General features: G+C 41.0%; 2 protein-coding genes across 4 annotated transcripts in view; one reads left to right on the top strand and one right to left on the bottom strand.

Moving 5' to 3' along the window:
- NT5DC3 (5'-nucleotidase domain containing 3) overlaps positions 1-20,893 on the top strand; it is a 52,575-nt gene extending 31,682 nt beyond the window's left edge. Inside the window, exons 5-15 of one of the 3 annotated variants that reach the window (XM_066634173.1) lie at positions 796-886; positions 2,126-2,263; positions 2,972-3,032; positions 5,805-5,907; positions 6,045-6,146; positions 7,212-7,293; positions 9,239-9,325; positions 11,192-11,332; positions 11,795-11,859; positions 16,304-16,518; positions 19,776-20,893. In XM_066634173.1, coding sequence (XP_066490270.1) covers positions 796-886; positions 2,126-2,263; positions 2,972-3,032; positions 5,805-5,907; positions 6,045-6,146; positions 7,212-7,293; positions 9,239-9,325; positions 11,192-11,332; positions 11,795-11,859; positions 16,304-16,518; positions 19,776-19,810 — 1,120 coding nt within the window. In that variant the 3' untranslated portion in view covers positions 19,811-20,893. Of the gene's footprint in view, positions 1-795; positions 887-2,125; positions 2,264-2,971; positions 3,033-5,804; positions 5,908-6,044; positions 6,147-7,211; positions 7,294-9,238; positions 9,326-11,191; positions 11,333-11,794; positions 11,860-16,303 lie in introns of all 3 variants that reach the window. The other 2 variants (XM_066634174.1, XM_066634172.1) reach the window with 2 other exon arrangements.
- Positions 20,894-21,482: 589 nt separating this feature from the next.
- The window catches only part of STAB2 (stabilin 2), a 110,978-nt gene continuing 108,344 nt past the window's right edge, over positions 21,483-24,116 (bottom strand). The window contains exons 68-69 of the mRNA XM_066633261.1: positions 23,391-23,507; positions 21,483-21,950 (exon numbers count right to left, since the gene is read on the bottom strand). Coding sequence (XP_066489358.1) covers positions 21,912-21,950; positions 23,391-23,507 — 156 coding nt within the window. The 3' untranslated portion in view covers positions 21,483-21,911. The remainder of the gene's footprint in view (positions 21,951-23,390; positions 23,508-24,116) is intronic.

The raw sequence follows: 24,116 nt of genomic DNA, 5'->3' as shown, positions 1-24,116 counted from the left end.
GGAAAGCAGTAAAATGATTCCCTAATGGCTCTTACTCGGGAATGAGAGGAACACTCACTTCTTAGGAGTTGTGTTTGTGATCAGATTTGTCCTCTGCCATTGTATTTTCTGGTCAGCACTTCAGCTGTGACTTGTTGGGTAGATTCTCCTGCTTCATCCCACAATTTAACATTGCCATCACAGCTGTGCTTCAGAAGTGGCAATCTGATCTTGCCTCTGCAACTGCAAGAGAAGCTAGAAAAGGAATGAAGAAATTATTCATATTATACCATGAACAAATGGCAGATGCCCTTTATATCTGATTCCTGCTGCTAGCTTGTGGTGTGGTAGCCTCTAATCATGACTTCTGGTGTGTGTGCTACAAATCCCTAGTGTTCGTTAAAATAATTGAGGCTGAACTCCATTAAAATTGAAAAATGGCTATAATCTGGGCTTAAATACTGTGATTTGACATATTTTAGATGGCGAGGTTGCTTTCTGCTGAGTAATCTGATACTTTAACTGCTTAACTTTACCTCTAAATTATACTAATTTGAAAGGAAATTCATCATTTATTTTCCTTCCTTTTGGAAGTGTCGCAATCTGTGAGACTTTCAGTCTGTCTCAGTTGACAGTGTGCAGTGGTCTCCACAGAACTCGGAACATCTAATGACAGATGTATTCCAAGTAGCTGAGGCCGGTCCATTGCTTTGTATAAGACCTGAGGATATCCTATGTAGAATTTCCGTATTATGTGCAAACTGCTTGAAATTCACTGTGCGGCTTTGGCACTGAAATTGCTATTGCTGTTACCAGAGGGCTGAGCCTTGTCCCGGATGAAGAAGTCATTGCCATGTATGATGGGTCTCATGTCCCCTTGGAACAAATGAGTGACTTCTATGGAAAGGTAAAGGTGCAAACTGCTTTAATTTTATATAGCATATTTCCATATGATGACAAAACTAGATTGGCAGTCTTGTAATCTTGCTAACTGTATTGTAACATGTTATACTGACTCTGCCAGTGACTCTTTATATGAATAAGTGACTTCTTGTTGTGTTAAGGGCTCATAATCTAAATTGGAACATGAGGAATAAAAGAATGAGAACCCATGGAGATGAAAGTATGTTTCCAGGTGCTGAAAGGAAGTGGTGATCATTTTATTTGTGTGTAGAGTATATACCGCCTTGATTGCCATTACTGAGAGAAAGGCAAGGTATAAATTCTTTAAATACGAATAAATTCTCGTAGTATAAATATTATCTCCATCCTTTAGCAAGGCCTCTTTGTCTATTCTGATTCATGTCTAAAAGGTATGGCTTAGTGAGGTATGAAGCAGCAATGAATGTTAATGGCAAGTTAATGCATATTCTGATTGATTCAGAAATCCAAAAGTAATTATGTGTAGTGGACTCTCAGTATTGACAGGGGATCTGCTACAGGACCCCCTTCGGACAATGAATTCTGCAGATAATTAAATCAATGGCTGGAGGTCATTGGAATATTTCTGAACACAACCAGAATTGACTTTCGGTCACATCTGGGAGGCCTTCTGAGACCCTCCAACAGCAGTTTTGGCACCTGTGAATACTAAAACCTGCAGATCAGGATGGCCCACTGAATTGCAGGGTAACTAAAGTGCTTGAATTTTTGTATAAATCTACTTGAACTTTCATGGTTTTGAATATTAAGATTTTGCCCATGTAAAGCTTTGAAAGTCTGAAAGTTTTCTGATGTTTGTTGCCGAACAAGTATTGCTTGTCTCTCTGTGAATTGATTTGAAGGCTGTTGTGAAAATGTTCTTGATTGTATCCTATGTGTCATCACCAAGATGTTTAGACAAAACATGCTTGTGAAAAGAGATTACCTTATTCATAAATAGATTTCCTGCTTAACAGGCAGAAAATGTTTTCGTAAGCAATGCTGAAAGATCCTTTTACATAACAAAACTTATTCAGCATCTGAATAACATTTGTAAGTGACTAATTCTTAACTGAAAACATTCTTAGCATCACTTGCAAGTGTTTCCTTAATATCTTATCCTGGTTTCTTGTCTGTAGACTAAGTGAAAATATTAAGCTAAAACTTTACTGAACTCTCTTGTGCCACAATAATTGTGTTTTAAGTATTATATGCTTGTTTGCAGAGTTCACAAGGCAACACTATGAAGCAGTTCATGGATATCTTCTCCTTGCCCGAGATGACGCTCTTGTCTTGTGTGAATGAGTATTTCCTAAAAAACAACATAGACTACGAGCCTGTTCATCTTTACAAAGATGTTAAGGTACTGAACTCTCCTAGTTTGATAGCTATTCATGGAGCTGTTGTCCTTCACATGTATGGGAGCTATCTACTCTCATTTCTGGATATGAGTTCCAAGGTGCTGATTTTTCTTATTGCTAATGGTGGGAAAGGCTCCATTGGTGCTGGAGGCAAGCATGGCTACCTGGCCATTTTGAGGGCTGCCCTCTTCTCCTCCCTTTTCAAGAAAGGGGAGGAGAAGAGGATGACCCTCAAATGCTGTCCGAATTTGTGCTGATAGTGGCTGCAGAAGCTCACCCACTAACAGCGTGGTTCTGGGCCATACCAAAAAATGGTGGTGGGGAAGTGGGTTGCGGGTCACGGTGCAGTCGCCTGCTGGTTGGTGCCTCGGGCATTTGCCCGCATTGCCCCCACTAGGTACATCACTGATACAAGTTCTGGAGCGCTACCCCCCCCCATATTTAATAGCACTTTACTGACCACTGAGTGGAATTTTATTTTTTGCTCCTGCTACAGTCTTCCCAGTCTGGAAGTTAACTTTCTCTTCATTGCCTTGTAAATCGGCACTTCTTGCCAGTTAAGACAACCTAGCAACCAGCCAGAATGCTATAAAAACCATGGCATAGGTTGTGAATAGGATGTGTTCTCTTCACTAACACTATACTATCAGTTAAGTAAGTTTTAATATGGAAAAAGCTCTCTCTAACTTTTATATTAATCTTACTGCCAGGATTCAATCAGAGATGTCCATATCAAAGGAATTATGTACCATGCGATTGAAGCAGATATCGGTAAGCGTTAGTGAGATTTTATGGGGAGAGAAATCATTTTTCTTCTTGTTGATGTTTTGCAGTCTAGTGGGTAGGTTTCTTTCACAAAGGCCCATCATGGATTGAATGAAATGGTGCGCAGAAATGTCCTCCCCAAGTACATGCTTCTTAGATGAGCATCCGCTTGAGACTGCGTCTGAGGTAATGTCTGCTTTTATCTGGACCTGGATCTCAGCAGGGAAGATGTCTATAAAAAAGGCAGAATCCCAGGATAATGGCTACTGCATCAAAGTAATTCAGCAGCCTTTATTTGGATGCTGAGGCATCACGGAAGTCTCTGGACAGTTAGCAGTGTCCAAAATAGTAAAAAGGTAATCAGAGGTTTTCACCAGAAATGAGGATTCAGTGAACCAGGTTTTCTGAAGTCCTCTAATTGTGTCTTGGATTCCACAGGCACTGTTTGCAGGCTAGGTTTTTTCTGTTTGGCCAAAGCGTAGTTGTTTTAGGATCTACAGACATAAACGCAACTGATTATGGATAAACTGATTATGGAACCCCTGCTAATTGGGTAAGAGGCACTTTTTCAAGTGGGTGCTCCTTTTTTTTTAGCAGGGGGAGAGTAACTGGCCGACCTCACCCCAGCACTGACTGTTCTGGTGTCTGTCTGCTGGTATTCATTTGCATCTTTTTAGATTGTGAGCCCTTTTGGGACAGGGAGCCATTTAGTTATTTGATTTTTCTCTGTAAACTGCTTTGTGAGCTTTTGAAAAGCGGTATATAAATACTGTTAATAATAATAATAATAATTAATAATAATAATAAATATAAACTGATTTTGATAGGACTTTCCATGTGGCAGTTCAAACGTTCAGAATGATCCTATAAATCTGCATGGTTCTGATTTGCTAGATCAGTGTTTCTCAAACTGTGGGTTGAGACCCACTAGGTGGGTCGTGTGCCAATTTCAGGTGGGTCCCCATTCATTTCAATATTTTATTTTTAATAGATGCTACCATGGTATGTGACTGCATTTGGGGAAATGTTACAGACCTGTACTTTTAACGAGCTACTATGTATATTCTTTTAACAATGATAGTCAATGGGACTTACTCCTGGGTAAGTGTGGGTAGGCTTGCAGCCTAGGATTGTTAAAAATATTCCTGCTTGATGACGTCGCTTCCGGTTGGTCTTGACAGATTCTCATTCTAAAAAGTGGGTCCCGGTTCTAAATGTGTGAGAACCACTGTGCTAGATAGTCTACTCTTCTCCTGATAAGCATGTGGGCAGGAGCTAGGAAAAACTACCCTTCAGGTGAAAATGTGGCAATTTGTATGTTGACTATGCTTATTAATAATTGAAATCGTTAAATGGGAAGGAGGAATAGCTTGTTGGTAAAGCACTTAGTTTGCTTGAAGTTCATCCTAGATTCAGTGTCCAGCTAAAAAAGGATCAGGTAGCAAGTGAGGAAGGAGACCCCTTCCAGAGGTCCTGGGCAGCCCCTTCCAATGGTCTGGCTTGGTATAAGGCATCTTCATTGCTCATCTCATTTTTCAGTTGCTTTAGAATGTTAGTAGCGCACATGATGCTTTTACAAATATTTAGATGAGAGACTGTGTGCTAAAAATTCTTTAGAAAGCCCAGAATGTGCCTAGAGTCTGAACTTATGATCCAGCATCATTTGAAACTTCTGGTTTCCAGGAGCAACTCATTTTATTGTTGTATAAGCATACTTCTGTACTCAAGTTAACCCATTTCTGCCCAGTCCACAGGGGTACACATTTGATCCCTGATGCAAAGTTGGGCAGAAATGGCTTAATTTAGAGCCTAATTCCAAGGCAAGACTTATGTCTAATGCGACCAAGTCAGGGCCTTGAAACTTCTGAAATGCCTTAGGAGTTTATGGGCAGATATCTTCACAGCCAATGCAGCACCCTTGGAATCATTGTCTGGTTTTCCAAGTTAAAGAGCATAGGTTTCACGCAAGCTTGAAACTGGAAAAATCAGGGCATGAGGGCCAAATAAACACAATATGTTCTGCATGCTGTAATTAAGTTACCATAAGTGTTCTGGCCCCATATACTTGCCAATACACATGCAGTGACTACATATTCTCCATCCACCAACAAGACTATATACTGTTAGTGTGTAAGTACCATCTGTAAAGGGTTAGTGCAGGTTAGTGTAGTCAAACTCATTTCATGTAGTGGGCTGAAAAGCATTTGTGGTGCTTGCTGAGGGCCAGAAGTGATATCAATAAGCACGGTGGCATCTTTATGCAGTCCAGAAATAAGCACTTTGTTCCCACGTAAAAACTTAATAGCTGCAAATGACAGAAGAGAAAATGTGCAAATCTTGTTTATAATTTCAAGATATGAGAGAGCCCAATTAGCAAGCTGGGAGAGCCCAATTATAACAGGGGACAGATAAATTGCTTTTCCAGGCCTTATGTTTGACACCCCTGTCTAGTTGCTAGAAGAGCATGAACCAAGGATTTTTTCTTCATCATAGTAGTGGCATAGAGACTGCAAGCTACTGGCAATGGTTTTCAGTAGCGCTACGTACAAGAGGCGTCTTTTCTCGTTTGGTCCTTAGCAGTTATTAGAGAAGTGTTGGCTCTCTAGTTCTTTGACATATATCTTTCTGTGCTGGGTCACCAGGATAACTATTTGCTGCTGTTGTAGTCATGGCACTATTACATAGAATTGTGAACAGTCCTGAATATGAAAATGAGTGTGTCTTTGAAACTTGTGTAATTTGGGCTTTTCCCTCCCTCTCTTTCTCTCTCCATTCTAGAAAAATACATTTGTTATGCTGAACAGACGCGTGCTGTGCTAGCAAAACTGGCAGATCATGGCAAGAAGATGTTCCTTATCACAAACAGTCCTAGCAGCTTTGTGTAGGTGGCTTGCTTTGTACATTAAAAAAAAAAAGTTTGCCTAAATGTTGAACATTCATTGCAACTTTGAAAAACAGACCAATTACAGTTGTAATTACTGATGGTAGATCTGCCTTTTTTTTTTTTTTTTTTTGCAGGGATAGAGGTATGAAGTACATAGTTGGGAAAGACTGGAGGGATCTCTTTGATGTAGTCATTGTCCAGGCTGACAAGCCAAACTTTTTCAATGATAAGAGAAGGTGAGTTCTCCCCTCTCACATGGGTAGTTTACATAAGATGGTAGTTTCTGGTACACTGAAGCAAGAGGGTCTGGTTAGGGTATGGAATCTAGACTTCAGGCCTGTCTGCTCACCTCTAATGCTCACTGCTGCCTGCAGCCTGAAACCTACCTTGGTAGATAAAATGACACCAAAGGCATATAAGAGGAAAAGAAAAAGAGGAGGCTGTATGTGTTACTCAAGACTGCGCACAAAACCTTGTATTTCTGGTGCACTTTGTCTTGGAATGAGAAATTCTAAAGGGTATCACAATATTGAAGAATAATATAAAGATCAGAAATATAATTAGATGGAAAACTCTTCTAGGCTGCACTAGAGAAGCAACCATATAGGACATGAAATTAGATCTTCTGGAATTAATTTTTGTACTGTGGGTTGCTTCCAGAAATACCTTTCTTACGAGTAGAAAAGTATTCAGCCTAACCCTGGAGAAAAAGGGTTTAAAAGGGAACCGTTTAAAGGGGGACCTCTGCATACAGTACTTGGGGCCCAATCCTGTGGGCCGGAGTACCCGTGGTATGCATGTACTTCTGGCCCTGGGTGTTACGAATGGAGGAGGGAGTGTCAGTGCTGGGTCTCAGCACCACAAGGATGACACAGGAAACAGCCACCAGTAAGTTTAACTACCAGCTGCCAGTGTGGCTTTTCAGGATGGGGGAAGGTGGAGGGAGAGGAGGATTGGACATGGGAGGGGGTGGAGACAGCAGCAGAGTCTACTGCTGCATCCTGTGTTCCCTCCCTGGCTGGGAAGCCTGACACAGGTCTCCTCGGGTCTGTGCCTGCTCCAAGGCTGGCACAGATTCAAGGAGAGCCATTGCTGTGAGCTGTGTCAAATTTTCCCTTGCCCTGAGGAGACTCCAGCAGCTGCCATGACACCCATAGGATACCCCAGTGGCCATTTCGATGACACTGTTCCTCTTGGAGCCGAGACACCATAGGATAGGGCTTTTTCCCCTCCTATTTTCATATGCTGGTAATGTCTCTCTTTCTGCTTCTGTAAAGCTGCTTTGCACTTTTTCTTTTTAGACCCTTCCGTAAGGTGAACGAAAGAGGAGTATTGCTTTGGGATAAAATTCATGAACTTCAAAAAGGCCAGATTTACAAACAGGTAGAGTGCATGTGTGATATTCAATAAGATTTTCTGTGTAGCTTTGTGGAGCAATCTAGGGATGTACATCTTTGCTTGTAAAATCTTTAACTTAAAGCTGTTGGAGCCACCTTAGTCTGCCAGCTAGTGTTTCAGATGTGGATGGGTTCATATGTCATCTTGGCTATAACTTACTGAGTGACCTTGGGTAAGTTGTACCTGGCCTCAGTTCCCCATCTGTAAAGTGAGTTTCCTTCTGCCGGTGCTGATCTTGCAGTCCTTCAAACAAAGGAGAGTGTGTGAGAATGTAAAATTAACAGGCAGCTTACACTGATAGGATTTAAGTTTAGGGATTTCACTTAAACCAGCAGTTCTCAAACTCCAAGGGAGTTTGACCCCTGCAGTAAATCCTTGCAGGGGGGCAGTAACATGATCACCAGGATTGCGTCGCTGTGAAGGGGTGCAGGGGCTTGGCTGGACTTACCAGAGCCTCCTGCAGTCTCCCAGGGTTGCGGGGAGCCCTGTGCGACCCTCCGTGGGGCTCCCTGAAGCTTAAAAAGTGAAAGCAGAGGGATCACGTTCCACCTTTGCAAAATCAGAAGTGGAGCTCAGTTGCTCCGCTTTCACTTTTTAAGCTTTGGGGAGCCCTGCAGAGGACTCCCTGTATCCCCAGGAAGCTGCTGCAGGGACTGATGAGTGCATGCCAGTCCCTGTGCCCCCCCTTAGTGATGCGATCCTGGGTATTGCATCGCTGCCTCCCCCTGCCCCTTAAGGGGGCAGAGGCCAGGGCCCTCAGGTTGGGGCATCACAACACCCTAGTTTGAGAAACCCTGACTTAAACCATTTATAAAACTTGGTTAGCTTTTATGCTTAACTGTTTTAACCAATGCTGATCCATTGGTGTATTTTATTGTACTTTGTTTTGTTTTTAGATAACTGTAAATGACCTTGAGTGCCCTCACCTGGGAAAGGCGGGGTAACAATCCATTAAATAAATGTATGAATAGTTGGATGATTTGTAACTTGGCAAAGAGCACATACTTCTTATGTAGCAGTCCCAGGCTCCTTCTCTGCCTCTTGAAGGACCAGTAATCTCAGTGATTTGAATATCAAAGGAGCTGACCTATCCTCTTAATGTAAGGCAGGTCCTACTAAAACAAAGTGACAGCTCTCTTTACAGCTGTGCTCCCAACTCAAGCAGCACAGAATCCCACCTATGGGCCTAACTAAAGGGTGCACTTGTAAAAGAGATCCTAGCCTCTCTTTAAAAATCAGGTGGTTCTGGGGATGCAGTAACTGTGTAGAGGTCTGAACTTGATTGAACTTGTAGACTGCACAGTTCCTTCCAGGACTTACTATCCGGTTTAGAGCTCTTTATCCTGCTACCAAGTTTAAGTCCGTACTTGAGCAGTTGAAAGCAGTTTCAGCAGAAGTGAACTTAGTCACTTTTAACATCTCAATAGGCTTTAAACGTACAGAAGTGTCTTTTTAAAAAGCTAGACTCTTCTTGGCATAGTAAGTAACAAGTGCATAAAAACAGACATCCTGTTGGACCAGAAAGTGGCATTGAAGACCAAGGGACACTTTTTTTATTGGTTACAGGACTATAGTTTGGTTTTTCACGTGGCTGTATCTTAAAGTTAGGATTTCCAAGGATTTGAAATTAATGGGACTTAAGTGAGTCACAACCAACTTATCCCATGGATTTCAGTGATACTTGGTTGTAACAAACTTTCTTACAGCACAATCCTAGACATATTTACTCAGTAAATCCCACAGTGTTCAGTGGGACTTACAAATAAATGTGTCTAGGGTTGTATCCCTAGAGTACAACCATTTGTGAAGAGGTGAAGTTATGCTACTCTGTCAGAGGGCAGGACAGCAGCAGTGCAATTGTACACATGCCATTCAAGACTGTCAGATTTTGTTTGTGGTTCATATCTTTGACTTTTTTTCTGGTTTCTAGGGTAACTTGTATGAATTTTTGAAACTGACTGGTTGGAGAGGCTCCAAAGTCTTGTATTTTGGTGATCATATTTACAGTGATCTAGCAGTAAGTAGTTTTGCCTGTTTGTTCTTGCTGCACTCTGAAAGCTGGTAACATCTACCAGAATGTACTATGTATTGTGGAATTAATGTAAAACTGAGATTTATAAAAATAGACAAGAGCTCTGTGTTTCTGCTATAAAAATGTAAAAAAAAAAACCTGATGGGATTACTGTACTGTTCAGAGTATCTTAAGTCTCTTCTTCCACTTGCCATATAGTTTTGAGTCTATTTAGAAGTTAATGCCTTATAAGCTTGTTCTTAGATCACCTTAGAAAGGAAGGTGGTGATTGCTAAGAGCCAGCATGGTTTTCTTAAAAACAAGTCTTGCTAGGTAAACCTTTTCCCCTTTTTATGATAGACTATCTTGGTAGATCAGGGGAATGATGTAAACATAATATGTCTGGATTTCAGTAAGGCTTTTGACAAGGTTCCCCATAGCATCCTAGTGGACAAGTTGGTTGAATGTGAGCTAGATGATGCTTCTATTGGATGAATCTGTGGCTGGCTGACAAACTGTACTTGTAACCTCCCTCCAAGTTGATGAGAAGCCATTAACAGGTGGGGTGCCTCTGGGCTCAGACTGGGGGCATCCAGTGACGTGATTGAAGGAGTAGAAGAGATGCTCATCAGATTTGCAGATGACACCAAACTAGGTTGCCTAGCTAATACCCTAGAGCAGTGTTTCTCAAACTGTGGGTTGGGACCTGCTAGGTGGGTTGCAAGCCAATTTCAGGTGGGTTCCCATTCATTTCAAAGTGTATTTTATTTTTTAGTAGACTTGATGCTACCATGATATGTGGCTGCATTTGGGGAAATATTACAGATCTGTGCTTTTAACAGGCTACTCTGTATTTGCTTTTAACAATGACAATCAATTAGGTTTACTCCCAGGTAAGTGCGGATAGGACTGCAGCCTTTGGGATGTTAGGTTTTTTTTTTAACTGATCAGCAACTGCTTGGGAGGGTGGTTCTTTGTTTTAAATAAATTTATAAACATATACTTATTATAAACTTTTAATTTATTTGATTTTGTCATATGGGGTGTTAAATTTTCCTGCTTGATGATATCGCTCCCAGCCTTGACATAAATTCCAGGTTAATGGCATTACTTCTGGTGGGTCTTGACAGATTATCATTCTAAAAAGTGGGTCCCAGTGCTAAAAAGTTTGAGAACCACTGCCCCAGAAGCCCAGAATAGGATACAGGATAATCTTGAGCAGATGGAAAACTGGGCAGATGCAAACACAATACGTGTCAACAGGGATAAATGCAAAGTTTTATACTTGGGAAGGAAAAGTCAGAAGCATGTATATAACTGGAGATGCTTGCCTGAGCAGTAGTATGTGTGAAAAACCATGGTTTTGCTGCATTTCAGTTGTTCTCCCACTCTGTTCTTTGTTAGTTTATAAAAGGGGGGAGGGGCAAAATGACCATTTTGCAAAAAATGCGGTTTGCCCTTAATTTTACAGTGAAAAATGCTCCTCTTATTTGGCCAGAAAGAGCTCCCAATTACTAAACATAGGGCATGGCCTATTAATATTTCACTACTTCTGATCTTGTAGTCCTTTCCCAAACTTGCTTTGCATCTTTTTTTTCTTTCTAGTACCAAAACGTCCCTTTCTGAAGAGCTGTAAGTGTTCTGTTTTAATGCAGGCTCTTGGGTCTGATTGTCAAGTTTTGGAATGGAAACTTTTTAGCTTGTTCTTTTAGTTATTTGCCTGCTGGCATAGCTGAGCCACTTAATTATAATTGCTGTGTGCGTATAAGAAGGAATATTTCACAAAAACCCTTTTGCAATAAAAGAATAGAAAGTACATTTTAAATGGTCTTAACACTAACACTTGTTTTGCAATCCTGGCTGGCAAAACAGGATCTGACCTTAAAGCATGGCTGGCGGACAGGTGCAATTATTCCAGAATTACGAACAGAGATTAAGATCATGAACACAGAGCGGTATGTTCAGACCATGACCTGGCTGCAAACCCTCACTGGATTATTAGAACACATGCAGGTTTGTGTTCATTTTCTCTCTCCCTTTGGAAAGGGGGAAGGATTGGCAAATGCCTGTGGGACTTGATTTGCTGGCATTGAAAATGGCATTTATTCTAATTCTAGCAATGGGTAAAATGCAAGCCCCTCCAACATATATCTATAACCTAAAGTTGAAATATTAATTTCTATTTGTAAATCTGTTTCTGTTGTGATCACGTGGCTTTCTTGCACAGAAGTAAAAAAAAAAGTAGTAATATAGTTGAAATTAACAGTTAAAATGATATTGGTGGTGTTATACACAGGAAATGTTTCAACCTAACTTTTTTTCTAAAGAAACACTTGCCATTTGGTTCTTCTTTATTGTTCCACATTGTTTCTAATGATATGCAAACAAAGTGTACAAATATAGCCATGCTAAGAGATGCTCATATCCTTCCCAGGCAAGAACTGGCAAAGTTATATTTTGTCACTGTCATTTCAGGTCCACAGGGATCTTGACTCACAGCTGATTTTACATGAGTGGAAAAAAGAAAGGAAAGAAATGAGGTAAAAATTAAAACTGGTCATTTGGTGTAGTAGTGTGTTTGTCTTAAAAATATAAACCTGATTTTTTTATTTGTAAATTAGAAGAGTACCAAACCTGCCATATTTTTAGAGTGCCTTGACTAGTAGTAGCTACTGCCAGCAGGACATTTTTATTCTTGGATTTCAAGTCTAGCTATTTGTCAAAGAGCGTAACTGGTCCAAAGCTTGTATTCAGTCTTGCAAAATTTAATCTAAAACTTCATTTTGAGCAGGTTGTGATGAAATAGAAAGAGAGGGCTCATGGCATACAAATCTTTTAATTGTTGAATGTGTGAGATTCCACAATTGTCTACATGAGTGGGGAAGTTGGAGATCATACATGTATTTCTGAGTGACTTAATTTGAGAATTAAGTGTTTGCACTTAATGCAAACACTTAATGTTTTTGTTTGCATTGAGGATGGGGAAATTCTTTGGATTTAAGAATCGGTGCCAATTTGTTGGGTTGCCCTCCAAATATATTACAAAGTTTTCTTTCCTGCCTTTATATATTCTGTTTCCCAAATCTGCAGATAGAGGCCTCCACAGTAACACTCCTCACTCCTTTATCCTGTTCCATTATTGCCTAAAAAAAGATACATCATGCTCTTCTTCCCCCCCCCCCCAGGAAATGCCTTTAGACAAGTTTAAGAAAAACTAGGCTTACCAGACTCTGTGTTTAGAAACTTTAGGATTGCATACAAACCTTGACATGAGCAGACAGAAGCTTACACGACTCTGTACTTGAAAAGTCTCTCCTGATCATTGGGGTGGGGACACATCAGGAGGGAGAAGGCTATGGGAAAGGGGATACAGAGGGGTCTACTCATAGGAGGTGCTTCTACCTTAATTTTGATGGATTCTCTCTACATCCACACCTCTCCCTTTCAAAAGATATCTTAACTTTCAAGAGAATCTTTTCAGCAGGTGCAAGTGCCGGTTGAGGGGAGGAGGGGGAAGTTTATTTGAGGACCATTGGTGTTCTAAATGTTCATTTTAAAAGATTAGTTATTATCCTAGAACTTCAAAACAGCATTAAGCATAATGGAAGTAATTAGTTTGGGAACACGACTTCTGAAACATTTGAACATTTTTTTGGATCTTTCTGCCCTACTTAAATTCTATCATTGGCAGGCACAATTGGAGATAAAGCTAGAAATGAGATGAAAGCAGGAAGTGCCCCAGTTAATGTGAGCCATAAGAGAGTTATCTGGGCAAAATAGCACATGAAAACTTTCTAAAGGTGCTGGGAGTTTTTGTTTTGATCAGGAGATTTGACCCTCTATGTTAAAATTCTGTGATTCTTGGAACCACATGCATGTGACATTGAGCTGTGTGTAATTTATTCCTGCTAGTGTGTTTGTTACAAAACCAACAGGAAGGCTGTAATTCTAAAGCAGAAGATCTGGGGTGGGCAGGGGACTGTTAATCTAGAAGAAATACCAAGGGGGGGAGGAGTAAGCAACCCATCCCCTGTATGGATCTTGTGCTTTGAATTAAGAACATAAGAACAGCCCCACGGGATCAGGCCATAGGCCCATCTAGTCCAGCTTCCCGTATCTCACAGCGGCCCACCAAATGCCCCAGAGAGTACACCAGGTAACAAGAGACCTGCATCCTGGTGCCCTCCCTTGCATCTGGCATTCTGACATAGCCCATTTCTAAAATCAGGAGGTTGCACATACACATCATGGCTTGTAACCCATAATGGATTTTTCCTCCAGAAACTTGTCCAATCCCCTTTTAAAGGCATCCAGGCCAGATGCTGTCACCACATCCTGTGGAAAGGAATTCCACAGACCGACCATACGCTGAGTAAAGAAATATTTTCTTTTGTCTGTCCTAACCCTCCCAACACTCAATTTTAGTGGATGTCCCCTGGTTCTGGTGTTATGTGAGAGTGTAAAGAGCATCTCTCTATCCACTTTATGCTTCCCATGCATAATTTTGTATGTCTCAATCATGTCCCCCCTCAGGTGCCTCTTTTCTAGGCTGAAGAGGCCCAAACGCCATAGGCTTTCCTCATAAGAAAGGTGCCCTAGCCCAGTAATCATCTTAGTCACTCTCTTTTGCACCTTTTCCATTTCCACTATGTCTTTTTTGAGATGCGGCGACCAGAACTGGACACAATACTCCAGGTGTGGCCTTACCATTGATTTGTACAACAGCATTATAATATTAGCCGTTTTGTTCTCAATACCCTTCCTAATGATCCCAAGCATAGAATTGGCCTTCTTCACTGCCGCCGCACATTGGGTCGATACTTTCATCGAGCTGTCCACCACCACCCCAAGATCTCTCTCCTGATCTGTTGCAGACAGCTCAGAACCCATTAGCCTATATGTGAAGTTTTGAATTTTTGTCCCAATGCATGTGAGTTTACACTTACTTACATTGAAACGCATCTGCCCTTTTACTGCCCATTCTGCCAGTTTGGAGAGATCCTTCTGGAGCTCCTCACAATCACGTCTGGTCTTTACCACACGGAAAAGTTTGGTGTCATCTGCAGACTTTGCCACCTCACTGCTCACTCACCCGTCTCCAGATCATTTATGAAGAGGTTGAAAAGCACCGGTCCCAGGACAGATCCTTGGGGCACACCACTTTTCACCTCTCTCCATTGTGAAAATTGCCCATTGACATCCACTCTCTGTTTCCTGGTCTTCAACGAGGTCTCAGTCCAGGAGAGGACCTGTCCTCTAATTCCCTGACTGTGGAGTTTTTTCAGTAGCCTTTGGTGAGGGACCCTGTCAAACGCCTTCTGAAAGTCCAGATATATAATGTCCACGGGTTCTCCCGCATCCACATGCCTATTGACCTTTTCAAAGAATTCTATAAGGTTTGTGAGGCAAGACTTACCCTTATAGAAGCCATGCTGATTCTCCCTCAGCAAGGCCTGTTTGTCTAGGTGTTTTGAGATTCTATCTTTGATGAGGCATTCCACCATCTTATCCAGTATAGATGTTAGGCTGACCGGCCTATAGTTTCCCGGGTACCCCCTCTTTCCCTTTTTTTAAAGATTGGTATGACATTTGCTATCCTCCAATCTTCTGGCACCGTGGCCATTTTGAGGGTCAAGTTGCATATTTTAGTGAAGAGATCAGCAGCTTCATTCTTAAATTACTTAATAACTCTTGGGTGGATGCCATCCGGGCCTGGTGACTTATTGATCTTTAATTTATTAATGAGGTCTGAAACATCTTCTCTTTTAACCTCTCTGACTTAATTCCTTGGTCAGGAGGGGCTGTTCGGGCAGCGGTATCTGCCCGAGGTCTTCTGCCATGAAGACAGATGCAAAGAACTCATTTAATTTCTCTGCCATCTCCAAGTCTCCTTTTATCTCCCCTTTCCCTTGCTCACCATCCAGAGGGCCAACTGCTTCTCTGGCGGGTTTCCTGCTTCTAACATATTCGAAGAAGCTTTTATTATTCCCCTTCATGTTGCTGGCCATGCATTCCTCATAATCTAACTTGGCCTCCCGTATCACCTTCTTACATTTCTTTTGCCACAGTTTGTTCCTTTTTATTCTCTTCATTGTAGCCCCCAGAGTTAGAGAGAATTTTTGAGTTGCACTACAAGCAAGGTTCAGTCACAGGTATAGTCACTAGTTGTCTAAGGTTGTGATGGTTTGTCCATTATTGATAATCATTTGAGACAAACTGAAATCAGCCTGAAATATAAGTTATTCAGGCATCATCTTTCATTTAACATCAGCCCCTTTTGGCATGTAAACCGCTTTCAGATAAACTAAGCGCCCAATTCTATCTTCTAGCACTAATACAGCCATGTCAACAGGGCATGCACTATATCAGGGGTCTCTAAACTTTTAAGCCAGAGGGCCACATAAAATATCTGGCATGGTGTCGAGGGCCGGAAAAATAAATAAATTTTAAATATAAAATACATTAGAAAGTCTCAAAGTCTAAGGCCTTCAGACAGCCCCAAAATGTAACTTCTGGTTTTTTAGGAAAACCAGGAAGCCTTTAGAAGACATTTTGAGGGGAGGCACATGACCTCCCTGGCCCTCAGAACACCTTCCAGTTGCAACTGGAGTGCAGCTCTGATCACATTTGATTCAGCGGGCCATACGCTTGCAGGGGTCCTGAGGCTTGCCGAGGGCTGGATAGAGGCTTGTTGTGGGGCTGCATTGGGCCCCCAGGCTGGGGTCTGGAGACCACTACACTATATCCTGCAGTGCAGGAGGAGTCACAGGGGTCTTCTCAAGGTAAGGAAACATTTGTTCCCTAACCCCAGGCCTGCATTGCTGCTGCATCAGCACTGGAAAGCTGGTAGGATTGGGTCCTAAGAAGATAGCTTAGATTAATTGTTGCATGGTAAATACGCTTTTCAACATATTCAGTGGGTTGGCAATTCTAAAAGTGTCTCTTCCTATTTTCTGTTCCTTTTCCTCCTCAAAACATCTTCAGAGAAATGACTAGAAACTTCTTCAACTCTCAGTTTGGAAGCTTATTCAGAACGGACCAGAACCCGACATATTTCTTAAGACGCTTGTCTCGCTTTGCTGATATTTACATGGCATCGTTGAGTTGTCTTTTGAACTATGACCATGATTACACCTTTTATCCAAGGAGGACTCCTTTGCAGCATGAACTTCCAACGTGGTCGGACCAGCTGTGCACTGGTACATTCAGAATACCGTTTTTGCAAGAGATGATTCAAATCAAATAAGCTCTGTTTCTTCTCCCTTATTTTTTATAATCCTGAGTTCTTACCTGGTGGCTCTGTAAAGTATATTTATTGGAACATGAGTGTGTTTTAATGAGTAACTCAAATATAACTGTAACAATTATTGTACTGTAAAGGCCTATAGAGCAAATATATTTAGTGGGTCTCTTTGTTTCCTGTCTGTGGTGAGAATTGATGGGACTTGCAGTTGCACTGAGAAGAAATAGATTCTCTTCCAATTGAGTGTGTGTTGGAAGGAAAGCTTATTTGCACATAAATCAATATTTTAATATCTCTAGACATGTAGCTTACTATCAGATGTTTATCTTTCTGGACTCTGGTCAGAAGAGTATTGGATTTGAGACATCTTGAATCCTGCTTCATTTGGCTAAAAACGCATTAGCTTTCTATTAGATATGGAGGGGAATCTAGGTGAAGGAGATACTTAATTTAGTTTTCAGAAAAAAAACGATTTGGAAAAATTGAAATATATGCAATATATATTTCCAAACTTTAAAAAAACAAAAAAAACCACACCTGATTCAAGAATGTGGAATGCATCGGTCTAAGAGCAAGGAAGCTTCTAAGGCACATCTAGGCTTGGGAAGAGTCAACTTCCTGGTATATCCAGGTAGAAGAAGGGAGGAAGGGTCAAGGAAGGGTCAACTTCCTGGTATATCCAGGTAGAAGAACGGAGGAAGGGTCAAGGAAGGGTCAACTTCCTGGTATATCCAGGTAGAAGAAGGGAGGAAGGGTCAAGGAAGGGTCAACTTCCTGGTATATCCAAGTAGAGATTTTAAGCTTGAGACATCCTTTGCTAGCCAGTGTCTATAAGTTTGTTGGTAGACCAGTGGTGGCTAGTTGTGCAAAAGCTAGATTGAGGCAGAAATGTATAACTGATACATGTAGGTGCCAAATTAAGGGCCAGCCCTTAATATTTCAAGCCATCTGAAGTGGTTGTTTTAGGCTGTAGATTAGTGGAAAGTGCCCATCCCGTACTTGTCTCCATTGCTTTTCCACCTTCTACTCCCTGGATTGGAGAAGGAAGAGGAAGAATGGGGGGGGGAGAAGAGTGCTGAGCTAGAACACTGGGGAGTGGGAGGAGCAGATGCTGGCACATTGTCAAGTGAGGAGGGCACTCTTGGCAAATGTCAGGTGGTCTTGGGCTGGCCCTGCCATTATTTATAAAACACACACTTTATGTTTGCAGATAGTAATTGGAATGGGGAGCAGCAATCTGTCCTATAAGCACAACTTTTTAACTGCTGCTCAATTAAGAGACTGTAAAGTTGTAAACAGAAATCATCAGTACTGTAATATATACTCAAATTATTTTGTGTTTGATGTCTAAAAACATTTCTTCTGCTTCTGCATAACTTATGAGCCAGCTCAGTAAATGAACATCCATATATCTGCAATAGATTATAGTACTAAGAATTAGCAGTGCATATGAATATTTAGTGAAACTTTATGTTAAACGTTGTATACCGTTAAAAGTATATCTTCATCTATGCATAGTAAGTTGAGGCTATACTGCACCACAGAGGTGTGCACACAGGAATTGTAATTGCCTAATGTTACTGTTCTTAAAGTGCCTTTGTACTTTTCAGGGTAGCAGTTACAATATTTAAAACAAATTTCAAAATTTCATGTATCCATTCTGGAAGAGAAAAAAAAATTAAGGTTTGAAAAAACAGCAGACATCTCACCCCATCTGGCCTTGGCCCCTGTCCCCACTTCATCTTCTTTTTCTAAGACCTGGGCCTGGGATGTACTGATATGGTCAGCTGCTATAACATCATTTTGGTTGCAATCCAGTGAAAGTCAGGAATGTTGAGCCCCATTGGCAGCAGTGGAAGAGAGTGTCTTGCACAGTATTTAACTGTACGTTTCTACTCAGGTTTACTCAGAACCATCTTGCATGGTGTTAAGTGAGGCTTACGTGGGTAAGATTGCCTCTCAAGTACCATTGTCCGATTGTACCCATTATTATAATGCTTTGTCAAATGCAGTAGGTTGAACCTGTTGCTTCTTGACATTCTTAACAAGTTATGCATTAACAGTGTGGTGGTCATGTGTACAAGAGGATCTCTGTTAAGTTAGGCAAAACATTAACATTAAAATTACACTACTGTATCTGAGCTAAAAGTGAAACTATGGCATAGTATTGACTTCAGTTTTGAAACACATTGTTTCATGGGGTGATAAATCCACAAAGCATTCATGAATATTGGGTTCAATCAGTTAAATTCTTCATCCACAAATGTCCTTTTTGTTGGTTTATACAGGAGACTGTTTTTTGGTCATGCTTTAGTTCAGTGGTTCTCAAACACTTTAGAAGCCCTAGAGCAGTTGATTTTCAGCCTTTTTCATTTCATAGCACACTGACAAGGTACTGAAACTGTCAAGGCACACCATCAGTCTTTTGACCATTGACAAGGCACACCATGCTGTTGGTGGGGGGCTTACATCACATCAATGGCCCTACTAATAAATGACCCTCCCCCAAACTCACAGTACGCCTGCAGATCATTCGCAGCACACCAGTGGTTGAAAATAGCTGCCCAGCGGCTGCTGCCTGATTTGTGTGGCTGTAATGGTGATTGGGCAGCAGTGCTCTTTCCCCCCTCCCAAGTAGCAGCTTGTTTAACCCTTGATGCACATAGTCTAATCTGCCATCAATTTCACAAACCACCAAAAACTGAGTCATCACCCACTGGTGGGCCCTGGACCCACAGTTTGGGAACTGCAGCTTTAGTTAATAATGGACAATGGAGTGTAGGGGCCCTCTCATAATCATGTTAAGTGTGTATGGATAGATAGTGGACAAACCGATATTGGAGGGGTTTGGCAAGAGGATCCTGCTTTCCCCTAACTCATTTAAATGCATGGGGAAAAGAGTGAACAGGGCTAGAGAAGGTGGTTTCTATAATGATGCATTTAAGATAACTGTTAGAAATGTTAACAGTGCAATCCTATACAAGTTTATGCAGAAGTAAGTCTTATTGTGCTCAATATGAGCTTACTCTCAGGTAACTATGTACAGGATTGCATCCTAAAATAATGAAAAGCTGAAGGACTATAACATATCAACAAGGACATCCTAATATAGTTATTTTTTATTATCTAAGTATACCATTCCATAAATTCTTTTTAAATTCATGCATTTTTTTTTGCTGAAGCCATTAAAGATTATTCTCACTTTCTTTTTAGGAAATAATTTGGTTCCCAAAACAGTGGTCAGGTAAAAGTTTGTAAGTTTTTCTATGTGCACATTTGCAGTTGTATTAATGCTATACTTCTGAACTGTGTGTGTTGCATACCTGCTGGCTTGATTCCCATTTTGTCCAAGATTTCAGTTCTCTGGAACTTGAAATTGACCTGCTCAGAAGTCCAAGTTAAAGCTTCTGCTGATGCTTTTCCTGTGAGCCCTTACTGCACATCTCCTGTTCTGGCAACATTTGTCCCCCAAACTCTGGTTTCATTTTCCTCAAGTGATCTCAACATTTCAAGCTTCATGTAGCAGATGTGATGACCTACCCTTGTCTGATTAGTAACATTGTATTGCAATGTAATGTATGTATGTTGTGCTGACATCACTAAAGGGCAGTGAAATCCAGTTAGACTGAAGACAATCTATCTGCATGACAGGGATAATGATTCTAGCCAAAAAATTCCATTGAACAATTTCTGCAACCTTTTCACAGTTAACGCTGTGTCAACGCCTTGTTGACGCTGAAGATTTTAAATGAAAAATATGCCCCTCTCCTAATCCTTTGGCTCAGCCTTACTTCAGAGTATTCTTGAACTACTATCTATATAGCCTTCTGTGCAAGCTGCTTCAGCTTGTCCTTCTGCTGGGGTGTTAAGCATTTGTCTGTGCCTATAAATATTACACTTGACATGCAATGCCTGACTGTCTTAATTCTCTTTGCTAAAGAGAATAACATTCTGCTGAGTCACTGGCCAAGCTATGTCAAAATAGTTACCTCTTAACATTTGTTGTCCGTTAAAAAAAACAAAACAAAAAAAACTTCTTTGAAAATGTTATTGGGAGATGCATAGAACTGATGATAAGGTTTAAACAGAGCTTAGATTTATTTAATACTTTTTGTAGCTCTAGGCTTCTAAAGCCCTTTAAAACTATGTGTATTGTGTTTATGTATTTTCTGGAACAATTTTATTCTTAATGTAAAATCTTTAAAATGTTTAGGTTTACTAGAACTCTTGAATTGGCACACAGTACTGGTGGTGTGGCTCTAGTTAAATGTGTGAAAACTGTCACACTAGCTATCTTAAGCTCTGCAAAATAAAAATTGTTTACAAGTTCATCATCTGGTGACTTTTAGTTTACTACTTGATATTGTAAAAATGTTTTGCATGAGACATGGGAGAACATCCTTTCACAAACACCTGCAGACTAATGTTTAAGAATGTTTTAGCTATTCATCTATGTTACTATTCTGATGTAACTTACACATACGTGTATAATTCTATATTTAAAAAAAAAAAAAACCAAGCTTAGAATTCTTGGCTTCAAGCCAAAGTTGTCTTCATAGTAGCTTCCCTAAAAAACTCCAAAGAGCTTTTAAACTCTCCTTGGCATGAAAGAGCAACATTAGTTGGGGGTGGTGGTGATAAAGGGTCTCTTCTAAGGAAAACATAGGTAGAGGCAGAAAAGTGCCAAAACTAAATAGTTTTAAAATTATGTGGGGGGGGGGGGGGGGAATATTAGAGTACATAACTGGAGTAGGTGCAAGAGGCTGATGTGGAAAGCTCTCTATTTAAATATTGTTGTAAAAGTGAATACAGTCCAAAGCAAGCTATTTTTTGGTGGGATAGAAAAATGAAATTTTATTTTTATCTGCCCTTTTAAAATGATCTTGTGCTATTATAACACTTTAGTTTAAATGGTGGACATGCTGTGTAGAATCCCTACAATGTCAAGCTTAGATCAAATACATCAACACTACAATGCCTTTTCTTTTGTTAATTAAGCACCATCTTAGAAGTGTAACATGCTGTAGAAGAAGGTAATGAAAATTCTAAAAAGAGCAATTCTTCCCCACTCACAAAAAAGAGGTAAGCAGTATAAGAGCAAATCCTGAAGAAGAGTTTTATCTTGAAAAAGCAGGAACTGGACAATCAAGTGGCAAGACAGGATTCTAGGAACCAAGCCACCTTTTGAAGTTCTTTTCTGGGAATTTTCCATATTATTCAAATGCTCTTCACTTGACACCCAGCATTTCTGTGAAAGAAATGCTTTCACAGTGCCTTCCTGTATGTCATGTTGTGGTCAAGCAGAAAAATGTTTTTTTGATAACTTAGACTTAAGTCATCAGAACATCATCATGGGGATTGAGTTACCAGCTGCTGTTCATCAGAATCCTGTTAACAGACACAAGCAAAAGAATCTTATTTACAGAATGCATATACTGTACTGCTTTTTAGTATTTACTTAAGGCAGTTTACACTGTAAAAACATGAACTAATAGAAAATAGTCAAACCGAACCGCAGCAAGCCTGTCTTCAATCTATAGAAACGTTATATAAAAGAGCATCCACATTAGTGGGATAACCAAAAGACCATTTGCCTAGCGCAGGGGTGTCCAGACCACGGCCCGGGGGCCACTTGCGGCCCTCGAGGACTCCCAATCCAGCCCACAGATAGCGCCAAGTCTCCAATGACTCTGGCCCTCCAGAGACTTGCTGGAGCCCATGCTGGCCCGATGCAACTGCTCTCAGTGTGCAACTGTTTTGACATCTTGCATGATCTGTGGGACGAAGGCTCCCTGCACTGCTTGCTGTTTTACAAGTGTGATGCAGCAGCAGCAGTGAAGGAAAGGCCGGTCTTGCTTTGTATAAGGCCTTGAGCTATTGCAAGACCTTCATTCATTCATATAAGTGCCATCTCTAATATATTCATTTATGTAAATATATGCAGACTTATTCAAATTTGAAGTGTAAATTAATTTTTTTATTCCTGGCCCCTGACACAGTGTCAGAGAGATGATGTGGCCCTCTTGCCAAAATGTTTGGACACCCCTGGCCTAGTGGATGCTAATCATGTATCTGCAAAATATAATATGCTAGTAGTAGTAATTGATTAAAACAGCAACTAGACTAAAAAGCTTCTGCAATTAAGATGCTCAGCCAGTTTAAGGGCCCAGTCCTGAAGCTGGCAGTGTCTGGAGCTCCAGTAGTGCCAAAATGCAACTGCAAGATCCTGTGGGTGCTGTGGCTACCACTGGAGTCTCCTGGAGGGGGGGGGGAGTGAATGCTCACTTCATCTGAGCAGATAGCAGCAATGAGTCTTCTCAGCTCTGTCCCCATGTTTTAACGGGCACAGAGTTGAGAAGGCCCATGTTGGGCTGTTTGGCTCACAGGGGGTTCAGCATATGGTGGCAGATGCTGTCCCCATCTCCACCTTCCTTGTGGGCCTGATTCTCCTCTCCCCCTGCCCTGAAAAGCTGCACTGCCACCTAGCAGGCTTGCTTACCTCTGGCGGCCACATGGCACCCTCTTCATGGTTCATGCTATGAAAAAGTGCAAACATCTCTGCAAATGCCAGAACGCTATTGGAAATTTTCTGCTTAGATGGAGGAATTGTACATGCATCCTTAACATGTTGGTTAACTCAGTGTTTTGATTTATAAAGTTCCTGATACCTTGCTAGTACAGTAAAAGCCACGTTATCTGCCCTCATTGTTATCTGTTGTCCCTTGGACTGGTGCTACACAGTGCTACAAACCCTTTTTAAACCAAACACTGTTTCATTAATTTTGTTAAGATTTCAAAGTAATGCCCTCAAATCAAAATGAAACTTACTGAAAATGGATCATATGGAGGATCTGGGGGAGAGGTGGTGGAGACTTCATAGTTTGGATTTGAGAAGTTTGCAGGCTGTGCCTTGTCCAGTGAAGTTACATCAATGTCATCCCTTTGCTGTTTTCAAAAGAAAGTATGTTTTTGCTTCACCAGTAGCTAGAATGGCTCTGAAATTAAGTTGCATAGGTTGACTTGAGGCATCAAGGTCCAAACCTGTTTTGGCCATTGTGAATGGGCTTTGATGCCTGTGCACTCAGATTTCCTATCTGGTTTGCGGAAGCTATAATTTGCCCAACTGAACTATCATGGCAAAGTATACTTATTGCAAACCATTATTTATATTCAAATCAGAACTGGAAACTTAGTTCAAATAATGGGTTACAGTAACCTGTAGGTTGCCCAGTTTTCCTATCACGGCATGCTGTAGTTACCATGAACCAGGTAGTGAGGGAGCAACTTGGAGCGCATACATGATGGTTGTGACATCTCACATGGGCCATTGTAAGTGGCCGTTTTAGTGGAACAAATCCTGCTAATTTTGTGTGATTAGTAAGTGAGCCCTGCCTGTGCATCAGTCCTTCCAGTGTGAATTTTTTCAAGGAAAGGCACTCTGTATTTGCCTGTGCAAAAATTTCCTCATATGAAAACTCACTTTCATTGCAAAATCTATGTTTAATATCCTTCCCTCACTGCTGTTAGTACTTGCAGATGAGAAGCTGACTCCAA

The sequence above is a fragment of the Tiliqua scincoides genome, chromosome 7 (genome assembly GCF_035046505.1).
Source record: "Tiliqua scincoides isolate rTilSci1 chromosome 7, rTilSci1.hap2, whole genome shotgun sequence".
Classification (NCBI taxonomy): Eukaryota; Metazoa; Chordata; class Lepidosauria; order Squamata; family Scincidae; genus Tiliqua; species Tiliqua scincoides.
Note: the sequence above shows the minus strand (reverse complement) of the source record. Positions and strands in the feature narration are given on the sequence as shown.